This window comes from Bidens hawaiensis, unplaced genomic scaffold (genome assembly GCF_021521415.1).
Source record: "Bidens hawaiensis isolate Kalapana, Puna unplaced genomic scaffold, B.hawaiensis_p1.1 tig00021181_1, whole genome shotgun sequence".
Taxonomy (NCBI): domain Eukaryota; kingdom Viridiplantae; phylum Streptophyta; class Magnoliopsida; order Asterales; family Asteraceae; genus Bidens; species Bidens hawaiensis.
In genome coordinates this window covers 325,861-339,882 of record NW_027493275.1, presented here as the reverse complement: position 1 = coordinate 339,882, position 14,022 = coordinate 325,861, and the positions used below count along the sequence as shown (strand labels likewise).

Sequence of the window (14,022 nt, the reverse complement as noted above, 5' to 3'; positions counted from 1 at the left end):
GCCAAACCCCTAGTCACACCCGAGCTTAAAAAACCACTCCCTGGCCAAGCCAAGCTCAAACTTTATAAAAAGAGCTCAAAATGAGCCAAACTTGAGCTCTCGAAAGTCAAAACAAGCCAAGATCAAGCTTAGTCAAACCCATGCTCTATTCAACTCGACTCAGCTTGTTTAAACCACAGCTAATCATATCGACGTCGCAATAAATATTATTAAATAATTGTTGCAAATCTGATTGTTTTGTGATAACTATTATCTGGAAAATAAAGATTCAATTATTATTATTATTAAGGGTTAGGTTCAAATAAGAAGTTTGATTTTCCTAAGAATGCTAGGAATGATGGTATTTTAATCTAATACTTTAATATCAAAACCCACTTACTTTAATCTCAAAACTCAATTAAATTAATTTCAAAAACCCACTTACATAAAACCCAATTACATCTTCACTCATCTCTTACAACCACCACCACTCCACCGCCCACCGCCACCACAACCGTCACCCACCGCCACCACCTCACCGGAAAAGTCCGAAAAAATACAATGAAAAACACTATGAACAACATAATGGAAAAATACACTATGAAAAAAAAACACAATGATAAAAACACAATAAAAAATACAATTGTATGACACAATGTAAATAACACAATGAAAAAAAAAACATAATGATAAATACTATTGTATAACACAATTCGGTAAAACACAATTTGTAAAAAACCCACTAATTTTTTTTTTAATTTTTATATTACAATATGGTACCCATATAAAAGATAAAAAGACACTCGTTATTATGGTGAATTTGTTTTTCAATAAAAACGTCGTAAAAAAAGTTATGGACATTTTAAAATGATAGGGGTATTTGGCATCTGCCTTGCATGTGAAGAAAGAAAGTCAACAAATGTGTTATTCCTTTTATACCCTTCCCCTTATGTTCACACTTGATTTCCCTTTAAACTAATCTCAACCCTCCATGTTCAAAATCAATTTCCAAAATTACTTCTCATCCTTCCTATAAAAACTATACTTCCTGTAATAACCAAACACATATAATTAATATCTTAACAATTATTAAACCCACAATCACGTGACGTCCTACACCACCATCTTTTGTTTGTATTAATCCCGTGAAACTACTCTTGCTTTTCACTACCACTTTCCGCCACCTTCAATTCATCATCAACACCTGATCAAGGTCTGTCTGTCTCTTCATATTATTATTATTATTATTATTATTATTATTATTATTATTATTATTCGTTACACTTCATTCCGTATATCAACTGAGTTCCTAATCAGCACGCAACCGTTTTTATACAAATTTAGGTTTTAGGTTTATTTTTATTTTCGAAAATATATCGCCATGATTTTAGTTGCTTACATGCTTCTGATTAGTACCTATTAACTGATCATATAATAATAATAATAGTTGCTAAAGTTGTGATGATGATTTAATTATTATTATCATCTACTGTTCTTATGGTGCAATTGAGCCACCGCTCATGAGTTACTTGAGCTCGGATCTCTAAAAGTAAAGCTCGTTTAGTTATGAAGCTCGAGCTCGAGCCTTGTATGAGAAGCATGCTATGATGATTTAATTATTATGATCTAAGGGTGCAAACAATCTAAGACGCTTGCGAGCTGCTCGAGATGGGATCGGTAATAAGCTCGTAAGGAGACTAGATTTTTAGAGCTCGAGCTTCAATAAATCCCGTTTAGTTATCGAGCTTGAGCCAAGCTTTGGCTCATTTAAGCTACAGTAGGTACTACACAGGATCGAACCGAGCTTACGCTCATTTTAGTTTTTTTTCTCAATGTATTTAGAAATGCATATAAATTTTTTAATAAATAATAAACGAGTTGAGCCCAAGCCGAGCCTGAGCTTGAATAAAAACTCACAGGTCGAGCTCTTTTGAGCTCGAGCCGAACGCAAGCCTCAAATAAAGCTCATTTAGTTATTGAGTCTGAGCTTGAGCCTTGTATGGGAAGCTTGTTTAGGCTCGTCAAGCCTTGTGTATTTTTCAGTTTTACCTGTTTTGGACTTCTATGTATTAATATTACACTGCACAGCCAAGCGCCCGAGCTTGAGCTGAGCATACGCTCGTTTGAGGTTTTTCTCACAATGTATAGAAATAATAAAAAAATGTATATAAATTAATTTATAAATAATAAATGAGCCAAGCCCGAGCTCGAAACGAGCCGATCCGAGCTCTTGTAAGTAAATCGAGCCAAGCTCGAGCCTAGTCGAGATGGGGAGTGGACCGGCTCGTTTACAAATTGATTAGTTTTTATTTTATTTTTATTTTGTGCAAGCTTAGTTTTTATTATTTTTTTTGTTTTTTTTTCTCAACAAATTGATTTGGGGTATAAATTTTCATTTTCAGTAGATTTGGTTCTGGTTAAAGATGGAGATTACCAATGTTATGGAATATGAGAAACTTGCAAAGGAAAAGTTGCCGAAAATGATCTATGATTATTATTCATCGGGTGCGGAAGATCAATGGACGCTTAAAGAGAATCGGCATGCCTTTTCAAGAATCTTGTAACCTGTTTCTCTAATTCATTTATTATTGCAGGGTATTTTGATGTTTACCATGACCCTTGTTAATATTACTTGTATATAGGTTTCGACCGCGTATACTTGTTGATGTGAGCAAGATAGATATGACCACAACAGTTTTGGGCTTCAAGATTTCTATGCCGATCATGGTTGCACCGACGGCTATGCAGAAAATGGCTCACCCTGATGGTAAAGATTTATGTATAAAGTTACTTAATCCAAGTTATTGTGTTCAAAAGTAAGTTTGAAAAATGAATGTTAGTGTCAAATGTGAACTGCATTATGGTACTTTTGTTGGATTAATACCATTTTGTGACTTATTATGAAATAAATGAAAGGAACATACAAAGCAGTCACCTATGTGTACTGTTTAACTTGATATAATTTCTAATTGGCTGTTTGTGGTTGTGTTTTGAACCTAGAGTTTAATGTTTAGATTAACAAATTCTGCTTTTGATTATTTAATTATTAGAGGAATAGTTGGTTTCATACTAACTATTCTTATAAATAAGTTATAAGCACAAGCATAATATGCTAATCTAAACATTAGAATCTAATTACTGTGACTTCTGATAATCAGTTTCAAAATGCATATAAAACTCAAGTTGAACTTATATCAAGATAAAAGGTACATATAGATGATTGTTTGTATGTTCATATGATTTATCTCATAAGTTACCAGTTGATATTGGTCCAACATAAGGACCACAATACAGTTCATATTATACACTACCATTCACCTTTTTTAGCTTATTCTGAAGTCTGAACACAATATAAAGTTACATATATACCCCTTCTTTTACTTTTATTTCACAAAACAACTTCTTTTTTCTTTCATTAAAAAGAACAAAAAAAAAACATCCTTTTTGAGCATTATATCTATTAATCGTTAAATATTCATAATTTGACAAGCAATCAAATATCTGATTATCTAGTTACTATAGTTGATTATATGATTCCCAAATAACATTAACAATATTAATTTGGTGCAGGAGAGTATGCAACTGCAAGAGCATCAGCAGCTGCTGGAACCATCATGGTTTATTCCCTTAATTACCCTCTATAATTTGTTGTCATTTTCTACCTTTAACTTTCACTTATTTACATAACACACCCTTTGTTTTCCAGACATTATCCTCATGGGGTACCTCCAGTGTCGAGGAGGTTGCTTCAACCGGTCCCGGTGTTCGGTTTTTTCAACTCTATGTGGGTCCCACCTATCTTTACAAACATTATTCAAACACACAAACAATATTATCAGTTGTTCCCTAAATGTTTCTGCCAATTGCCAGGTGTATAAAGACAGGAATGTGGTGACTCAGCTGGTCAAACGGGCCGAAAATGCAGGTTTTAAGGCGATTGTACTCACTGTTGACACCCCAAGGCTCGGCCGAAGGGAATCTGATATCAAAAACAGGTATGTTACAGTATTACACAATATTTAAATAATCCAGTTAGTCAATTATTATACTTTTGTGTTATATTATTAAACGTGTACATTTACAGATTTGTTCTGCCACCAAATCTTACCTTGAAGAACTTTGACGGGTTAAATCTTGGCAAGCTAGATAAGGTTATTCTAATAAAACGTTTACATGTCTGTTTCAATTTCTCGTCATTTTCGTTATAACAATGTTAATATTTGTGATCAACTTGTAGACAGATGACTCTGGATTAGCTTCATATGTTGCTGGTCAAGTTGACCGGTCTCTTAGTTGGAAAGTGAGTTTTCGGTCTCTTAGTTGGCAAGTGAGTTTTTTTCTAATGTTTATATTTTTTTTTGTGTATCTTAAATGCGTTTTGTATTTTTGGGACAGGATGTGCAGTGGCTCAAGAAAATAACCCCGTTACCTATTCTAGTGAAGGGCGTTTTAACTGCTGAGGACGGTAAACGATATGAACAATTTTTTTAGGTATGCTAATTTTTCTGGTCATTAATCTTGTCATGTTCTTTTGTATTTTTTAAAATTTATTTTAGCAAGGATAGCGGTGCAACATGGCGTAGCAGGAATTGTTGTGTCGAATCATGGGGCTCGGCAACTTGATTATGTCCCTGCAACTATTATGGCTTTAGAAGAGGTCAGTCATATTACTGTATTATTATTGTGATCATATTATAGTTTTATTTTACCGTATTTATTGTCAGTTTTTTACATAATTATGAAAATTTTCAGGTTGTTAAAGCTACTCAAAGCAGGGTTCCGGTATATCTTGATGGTGGCGTTCGGCGTGGGACAGATGTCTTCAAAGCATTGGCCCTTGGAGCATCTGGTGTATTTGTAAGTCTTTTAACTGTTAAAAGATTTTGATTATTTACGTTTAACTAAAGGGATAAGTGATTATTATTATTATTATTATTATTATTATTATGATGGTTTTTAGATTGGTCGACCGGTGGTGTTTTCATTGGTGGTAGATGGTGAGGCGGGAGTCAGAAAGACTCTTCAAATGCTGCATGATGAACTTGAGCTTACAATGGCGTTAAGCGGGTGTCGTTCTCTAGCTGAGATAACCCGTAACCATATCGTGGCACCGTGGGACCCGCCCCGTGTCGCTCCTAGGCTTTAATATTATTTGAAAAATATTGGAGTTTATGATAGAGATGTTGTGCTTCAAATGATTGTGTTCATCATGGTTTCTGATTTTACAATCAGTGTTAAATTATAATATCAAATAAAAAGGAGATAGATTATAAGCCTTAGACAGGAATGGAATTCAAACTCTATTTACATAAAAGAAATTTGATGGAATGACTTCAGTTCCGGTTTGTTTATGTAACCAACCAAACACGTTTTTACATAAGTACAATTTAAATGCAAATTCCATGAAGAAACATTCCTTAAGAGTTAAGTCTAGAACTCTATTAGTTGTATTTAATACGTTAATTTATGCAACTTGTCTGATTCATAAATTGGTCTATTATACTTTTATTTAAAAACTTCTTATACAAAAAATACAAGAATAAAAGTAAATTGATATGAATCTCACAAATAATAAAACACAACGAAAAGGGATAATGATTAAAATGTTCATTTAAACAGCTAAAGTTAAGTAAATGTTTATATGACCATCATATTCTATTTTCTGAAACGACCAACAAAATTTTTATTAAAATAAACTAGCATGACGCTAGAACACCAATACACCATAAAAGAAAGAAAAAACGAAATTACAATTTGAACTTACACCGATCATCCCATATAATTCCCTTCAGTTTCACCCTATTCTTTATCCATAAAAATCCCAACACCTTTGCTTCCTCGATCAGGCTCGAGATTGAGACACCGGAGACTATCTATGAACAATGTCATTTCTCTTCTTCTACAGGCACCAAGTCGCAACAAACAAACCGCTTGGAACACTTTTGCTTTCTTATAAGGAAGCTTGGAGAATTTATGCATCATATTCATAAAACGCATCTCTAAAACTCATTGGATATAAGGATGTCACTTGTCCAAAAAATCTCGCCGGACACCTAAAAATTCCTATCACCTGCAACGTTTTTTTTATACCAAACTATTTACGTGACATTTTTATGGCACCAGCCACAACCTAGTTCTCGTCAAATAATGATTAAAAATGTATAGGCTGACGAGATTGAGAGCGAACATTTTGTTATAAAATTAGATTTTGATCATTTTCCCGGAAGTATTTTTTACCAAACTACAAATCATATTATTCCAACATAAAATGACATATTGTATATCGTTAATTGCAGTTTGCACTTCTACGATAAATACGTTTTTGTTGGTTGCAACCATAATGCTCGATTTTTTGTATCTAACACCCTGACGGCTGATGGCACGACACTTTGTGACCCTTCGTCAAGTCAACCATTCGTTAAAACCCTCCATTCATCTCCTTTCATTCCCAATTAATCTCTTAAAACCCCAAGAGTAAATTTTACCAAACATCAAATCACATAGTTATTACTAATTATACTTTATTCCAACAAAAAAGACATATTGTATATCACAGTTAATTTATATTGTATATCACAGTAGAATTAACTATAGTTTGCACTTATGTGGTAAACACGTTTTTGCTTGTTGCAACCCTAAATTTAAAGTATCGATTTTTGGCATTCAAAACTCTGACGTCTGCAAATCAACCATTTGTAAAGACCCTCCATTTATTTCGCTTTTCGTTCCTGATTAATCTCTTAAAAACACTTTAAAATAAAATAAATAAAAGTAAATTTTACAAAACATCAAATCACATAGTTATGGCTAATTATATTATATTCCAACAGAAAATGACATATTTGTATAAATGTATATCCTAATATCAAAGATTGAAAAATCTAGAACCCACCCACATGCTAATTTAATATAATAAATAATAATAATAATATAGTTGTCCCTCACGTAAGAGGCATGCTGATAAATTTAACAATCAGAGTTAACAAAATTAGTGGGATCATGTTTAATTACAAATGAAATGAAATCACAGAAACAAAAATCACAGATTCTATTGAACTTAAACCACAAATTCAAACAAACCACAAAGACGAAAACCGCAATTTACTCCCACCCATATACTAATTTAATATAATAATAATTATAATATTATTATTATTATTATAACCCAAATGATGTCCAACGGAAATACTTTTCTTAAAATGTGAATGCATGACTGTCGGAAGAAAAAGTCTTGATTCCTCTCTATACTCCACTCTTTGCCCACACTAATCATATTAATCCAACCCACAATTCAACCCAAAATCCAATCTTAATGGGTCAAGAATCCTTCATCTACAGCTTTGTAGCTAGAGGCACCATGGTGTTAGCTGAGTACACCGAGTTCACCGGCAACTTTCCGGCTATTGCAACTCAGTGTCTGCAAAAGCTGCCGTCAACTAACAGCAAGTTCACTTATAATTGTGATCATCATACGTTTAATTTCTTGGTGCAAGATGGTTATGGTAAGTGGATCTGATCTGGGTTTGGTTTGGTTTTGGATCTTGGTGTGTAAATTTGTGTAATTTGATTGATTGGTTTTGGTGAAGAATTGGTTTGTGGGGTTTAAGGGTTTTGTTATTGAGGGGAGTTTGGATGTGGGTTTGGTTTGGTTTTGGATCTTGGTGTGTAAATTTGTGTAATTTGATTGATTGGTTTTGGTAAGGAATTGGTTTGTGGGGTTAAGGGTTTTGTTATTTAGGGGAATTTAAATGTGGGTTTGGCTTGGTTTTGGATCTTGATGTGTAAATTTGTGTAATTTGATTGATTGATTGGTTTTGGAGAAGAATTGGTTTGTGGGGTTTAAGGGTTTTGTTATTAAGGGAAATTGGGATGTGGGTTTGGATGGGTTGATTTGATTTGATTGGAAATTTGATGGATTTGAAGAAGAAAGTGTTGTAGAAAAGTTGGGTATGTTTTGGGTAAAAAAAGATTAAAGCTTTTGTGTTATTTAGGTTGGTGTGATATGGTATTTGGGTCTAGGGTTTTATTTGCTTCTGTATAATTCTAATTGTTTTGTTAAGTGTTCTTGAAAATGAAATAATCAGATAATCACTTTGAATATTGCCAAACAACTCCTAAAGGCTAAAACTTGTATGACACAAACAAGATGGCAAATTAATTTAGAAAATACTTAATTTAGCAATTATTTGCTAATTATGGATTAAGAAGTTGTATTTAGTGTGTTTTTGAATTTGCAGCTTATTGTGTCATTTGATTTGACTGAAAGTTTGATAGATTTGAAGAAGAAAGTGCCCTAGAAAAGTAGGGTATGTTTTGGGTAAAAAAGATGAAAGCTTTTGTGTTATTTAGGTTGGTGAGATATGGTATATGGGTCTAGGGTTTTACTTGCCTCTAAACAATTTTAACTATTTTGCTAAGAGGCCAACTATACACACACCGCCTGAGATCTAATCCCACACCGTTTCAAACAGCCGTCTGGATAGAGGTCGGATGGCCATTTTGACGAAATTTCTTCAAAGTTTGAGCGTCTATTATTAGAATGGTGTCTAGATATATGGTCAAACGACCAATAATTTTTCAAAGTTTGACCCCTTTTGGTTGGAAAGACTCCCAGATATTGCTCAAACGGCCATTATGACCAATAATTTTTCACAGTTTGACTTCTATGGTCAAAAGGATGTTTTGTGGACGGTTGCTTGATGGTGTGAAATCAATTGCTGGTTGTGTAGCTATAACATGATCCTTTTGCTAGCTGCAACTTGAAAATACAATAATTCTAAAAGCCTAAAAAACTTGAATGATACAAGCATTTTGTTCTTGAAAATGCTTAATTTAGTGATTAGTAGCTAATCTTGGGTGTAGAAGTTGTATTTACTGTATTTAAATTGCAGCTTATTGTGTGGTTGCAAAAGAATCAGTTGGCAAGCAAATATCTATTGCGTTTCTTGAACGTGTGCGGGCAGATTTTAAGAAAAGATATGGTGGTGGTAAAGCAGATACTGCAATTGCTAAGAGTCTCAACAAGGAATTTGGGTATGTGTTATATAAATGATTTTATTTTTTTTCTTTATGTAACCATATATTTTTGTATCGAACTGATATAAAGACGGTTTGAAATTGCAGTCCGGTGATGAAAGAGCACATGCAGTATATAATAGAGCATGCAGATGAGATTGAAAAACTGGTAAAAGTGAAAGCACAAGTTTCAGAAGTTAAGAGTATCATGTTGGATAACATAGATAAGGTATGTCCCGACTTCCAACAGTTGCAGTTTCATTTAGGGGGTGTTTGGATATATGTTTTTTAGGTGACTATTTTTATTGAAGAAATTAACATAAGATATTCATTTATTAAATTATATAATTAGTTTTGTTATGGTAGCAATAATCAAATTTGGTAATCAAACATATGGCATTTTATTTTAATGTATCTGCATCATGTTTGATTAAACTATAGAGCCATTCATTGGCCTTCAAGATCTAAAGTTTTTTGTTACAAAGATAAGGTTTCTTTAATAAATTTATTAGTTATGATAACATGTGCGGCGATTTTTTAATTTCTTATAGGTGGGATTTTTGGCCAATTTATTTATCGGTCGATTTGGGCTTTGTTGTACCACAAAGGGGTCAAACATGTTGAAAGTCACCCAAAGTCTATTATTTAATACATACAATTTCCTAAGTTGTTTTATTCAAAGATCTTAGTTTATATATATAACGTAGGAAGGCTTGGTTTCTCCGGTGGAGACCCAAGTTCGATCCCCGCTTGTGTCACTTTGGGTGGATATTGGCAATGAAGGATTTAAGCTAGGCCTTGTACAAGGTTGTCAGTTTGGATTCCGAGCCCACCCAGGTTTTCGTCCCAGCGTGTGTTACGCCAAAGAGTTCTGCTCTTGTGGTGGCACAACGACTGTCAAGTGACAGCCGACGGTATGGTTTCCCGGGGGAACGCCCGAGACAACTCTGAAGCCAGCGTGGGCCCGGTTAAGATAACATAGTCTAGCCAGAGTGGGGCATCAGGCTCTCCAAATTTGGAGAGTGCGGTAGCCTAAATACAAGAAAGTCATCGTTCTAAATAAAATTAAGGAAGTCAAGAAAAAAAGTCTTTAGTGGGTCAACCCGAACTGGCCCGTTTTTACCCATGTTTGACCTTGAAAGTCAATCTCTTTATTTTAGGCCATTGAAAGAGGAGAGAACCTTACGACTTTAAATGACAAGGCTGAAAATCTGCGTGATTCGGTATGTTCATGTCTTATTTCCACCGTCAAGATTCAAGGTAATTTAATTTCATTGCACTAAACTTTTCTGGTTTTCTTCAGGCGCAACAATTTAAGAAAGCAGGCACGAAAATAAGAAGGAAGATGTGGTATCAAAACATGAAAATAAAACTAGTTGTTCTTGGTATTCTTCTGTTGCTAGTCCTTGTTATTTGGCTTTCCATCTGCCATGGTTTTGACTGCACCAACTGATAATATTATATAGTTGAGTTACTTGAAGAAAAAAAGCAGGCCAAGATAATATTGTTGTAAAGGTGGCTTATATGGTTTTAGAGGATGAGGATGAGGATGAGTGAAATTAATCTATATTTTAGTTACATTTTTATTGAAATTTGTTGTGCTACAAGTGTGCAATATAAAGAAAAACTCAAGTTTCTTATTAGCAACAATTATCTGGTATGAATGTGTTACTTATTAGCAACAATTTTTGTCGTAACAACAATTAGAAACCGCTTTATCATGTCCATGAATACATTCAAATGTGCCGCATTAATAAATCAGTATCGTATAACTTAACAACAAAGTGATGACTTGCATGATATGTTCAACACCATGGCCATTTAGCATCTCTCCATCTAATCCACCGATCCGTTCGACTACTTTGTTCAGTTTCCTGCTGATTGTTAGTGTCTGTTGCTAACACGGGGCAACACCCGAGACTTCTGTCGCATGCAATTGCATCTTTCTTGTATGATGGATTTTCATACCTTGGATGTTGAATAAACACCACATTCTTCCACCATAGTTTCAGAGCCTGCATCATCAAAGTTTCAAAACATACAAGTTTATCCTTTTTAGCTAAGCAATTAATGCGGAAAATATCGGAAATCGGTCAAGGACCGATATCTAATTTCAATATCATTTAAAATTCATATATATAGCAATTTAACACTAATAATTCAGTATAGTCTCCTACCATTAACAAATTAATCTTTTGCAAATTGCAAAACACTAACAATCTTAGCAAGTAAGAATTGATTAAGACTTAAAACAATAACATTGAACACTAAAAGTTGATAATTAAGGGGAATATCGGTATATATCAGCCAAGTTAAGCAAAATCTAAAGGGCAAAAACGAAACAGAAAAACTTACGTGCCAATAGATCCAGATTGCAACTTTGTGAGGCATTAGCCAGAAGAAAACCGCATGCTGAACAGATGATGAAGATACCCTATTTGCAGTTAAAGAAGCAGTGAAGTAATTACCGAGCTCAGGATGGTTAACTGAGATATTTACCACGAGGTTATCCCCGGGTACACTTGTTTTTATGTTCCAGTTCCCAAGCATATCCTATAATTAACCAGTAATCAAGTTGAAAAACCAACAGGAGAAAAACAATCCATTTGCAAATGCATTACATATTTAAATGTTATGTACATATAAATACATACCATGAAAGGGCTAACATGAAGCGGTTTAGCGACTACATCCGAGTTTGGGTTGAAAAGGAAATGCACTCTTTCTCCCCATGGTGTATTGGTAACCTAAATCACGGATTGTAATTTGTAAATGTAAACGTAATTAACATAAAAAAACATGATAGACAGAAAGCAATTAGCAAAGATGTGAAGTTATTTATAAAAACTAAAATTGCAGACCTCAGCAATGCATTTCTTTAAGCATTTGGTTGAGCCTTCTACATCATAGCAGTAGTATAAACTCAACGGATTTTGTTCGTATCCGACACTAGGAGGAATTGTCAATAGGAATCTACACCAATGGTTAAAAAGTTAAGTTAGTACTTGGTAGCATTCAACTCAACTTAAAACCACAACAGTTCATACTATTTGGATCTTTTCAAATCATCATGAAAGTTATTAGTACTCCAAGCTAATATTCAGATTATTCATATTGAAATTCGGAATCTGGAAGAAAGTTTGAATAATCAATCTTAATAAGCTATGAATTTATTAAGAAAATAATCATGTGCATAAGGAACTTATGCACCTGATTAATTTCTTAATAAATTTATTAACCGGGTGCATAGACCGGACTATGCACCTGATTAATTTCTTAATATATTCATTAATCAGGTGCATAGGGTCCTTATGCACCTGATTAATTTCTAAATAAATTTAAAGCTTATTAAGACTGATTATTTCAAACTTTCTTGGTGAATTCCAAGAAAGTTGTAATGACAACCGATCATCCTTAACCTAATTACAAGATTAGGGGCAGGGGGCGTGCACGGTCCGGTTCCGTTTGGTTATCAGCCTAAAACGAAACCGAAGTTATCGATTAATCTAATTTATTAAACAATTGGTTTCAATTAATCATTTTAGGTTATTCATTTAGTTTGTCGTTTTCCGGTTCGGTTCAGTTTGGTTATTAGCCTAAACCAAAACCAAAGTCACCGATTAAACTATTATGACCACTTAGTTTTCGATGAATCTGTTTGGTTTATTCGGTTAGTTTGTTGGTTTTCGGTTCAGTTAATAACCAAAACCAAAACCAAACTTGGGCTATAATTTTTGCTTAGAAAATACATGAAATGGAGGTATGATATAATACTAGGGGAAGGTTCGTGTACATTTTAATCTTAACATGAGACCGAAATAATACCAATTTATAAAAAAATGAGAACGTAAGAAACAATGCCAACAACAATACCAATCTACATAAACAATTATTTATAATAACAAAGAAAAAACTACAACCAAAGAATCAAAATCAAGAACAAAATAATAACACCAAAAGAAAAAATCTAATAATAACAACAAAATATAAATCAACAGATACTTATAACGTCTCATAATCGAATATTAGCAAATACGAACAAAAAATAACAGAAACCACTTATAAAAATAAACCTAATAATAACAGCAAATTGGTTCTCACTGTTTTCATGCTAAGAATAAAATGTATTTGATCCTGTTTCTATAATACCATATGTAACGGACGTAAAAAAAAACTATTAACTATATGAATGGTTCGGTTTGGTTAATTTCGGTTAACTGGGGTACAATAAATAAACCGATAACCGATTTTTGGTTAATTTCGGTTCGGTTATTGGTCACCGGATGACTAGTCAAAATTACAAGAATCTGTCTTAATAAGTAGCTAGCAGATCTATGGGAGCTTAACTAAAAGTCTAAGGCTAAACACTTACACAGGTCCATTGGTTTGTGCGATACTACGAGCCTGTGGACCCGAAAGATGATCCGGTGGCGGATGAGTTGCGAGGTCAAGGTCAACGAAGGCGTAACGGACGGAGTACTTGAACGAATGGTGAACCGGACGACGTCGTTCGTGCCAAACGGTACCCTGGTAAAGTGAAACCGAATTGGTTGCATCGTCGTCCGGCAAGTGTCCGAAGAGATGGCGTAAAGGTAGGCATAAGGAGAGAGTTAAGGAGGTGAGACTGGTGGAGATGATTGAGCAAACAAGATTAAGTAGTTCCATATGTGTGGTTGGTTTAGTTTCTTTTAGACATATATATAAATGAGATTTTATTCTTGAAAATGTCATTTATATTTCTACTACTTATTATCTAGAATAAAATATTTTGACATAATAATATTAATTATTTTTTATGTGTCGCCCGTATTACATGGTTGTTTTACATTATACGTTTATAATATTTATATATTTTTTTAAGATTTTAGTTATTTATTGTAAGAAAGTTAATAATATGCTTAGTATTTGATGATGTGAGACACAAATGAGATGTCATTTATATTTATGTAAGTTTAAAAGCTATATGAGACCCATGACCGGCTTTTTTTTTTACTATAAAATTGTTTCTTTATTATAAATAATATCGTC

The 14,022-nt window shown here is 33.6% G+C and overlaps 3 protein-coding genes across 3 annotated transcripts; 2 read left to right on the top strand and 1 right to left on the bottom strand.

Moving 5' to 3' along the window:
• Window positions 1-2,347: 2,347 nt before the first annotated feature.
• LOC143562894 (glycolate oxidase 1-like) lies at window positions 2,348-5,167 on the top strand. The gene is made up of 11 exons (XM_077050574.1): window positions 2,348-2,539; window positions 2,622-2,746; window positions 3,550-3,596; window positions 3,686-3,763; window positions 3,850-3,974; window positions 4,064-4,130; window positions 4,217-4,279; window positions 4,375-4,444; window positions 4,536-4,636; window positions 4,732-4,836; window positions 4,940-5,167. The coding sequence occupies exons 1-11, from the start codon at window positions 2,403-2,405 to the stop codon at window positions 5,123-5,125; spliced, it is 1,104 nt and encodes a 367-aa protein (XP_076906689.1). The 5' UTR covers window positions 2,348-2,402; the 3' UTR covers window positions 5,126-5,167.
• Window positions 5,168-7,238: 2,071 nt separating this feature from the next.
• Window positions 7,239-10,595, top strand: LOC143562891 (vesicle-associated membrane protein 724-like). Its single transcript, XM_077050571.1, has 5 exons — window positions 7,239-7,481; window positions 8,871-9,012; window positions 9,103-9,223; window positions 10,155-10,217; window positions 10,298-10,595. Exons 1-5 carry the CDS (start codon window positions 7,292-7,294, stop codon window positions 10,445-10,447), a joined length of 666 nt encoding a protein of 221 aa, XP_076906686.1. The 5' UTR covers window positions 7,239-7,291; the 3' UTR covers window positions 10,448-10,595.
• Window positions 10,596-10,730: 135 nt separating this feature from the next.
• On the bottom strand, window positions 10,731-13,668 carry LOC143562890 (uncharacterized). Its single transcript, XM_077050570.1, has 5 exons — window positions 13,367-13,668; window positions 11,856-11,967; window positions 11,649-11,741; window positions 11,350-11,547; window positions 10,731-11,009 (listed from the first exon to the last, which is right to left on the bottom strand). The coding sequence occupies exons 1-5, from the start codon at window positions 13,657-13,659 to the stop codon at window positions 10,800-10,802; spliced, it is 906 nt and encodes a 301-aa protein (XP_076906685.1). The 5' UTR covers window positions 13,660-13,668; the 3' UTR covers window positions 10,731-10,799.
• Window positions 13,669-14,022: the final 354 nt, after the last annotated feature.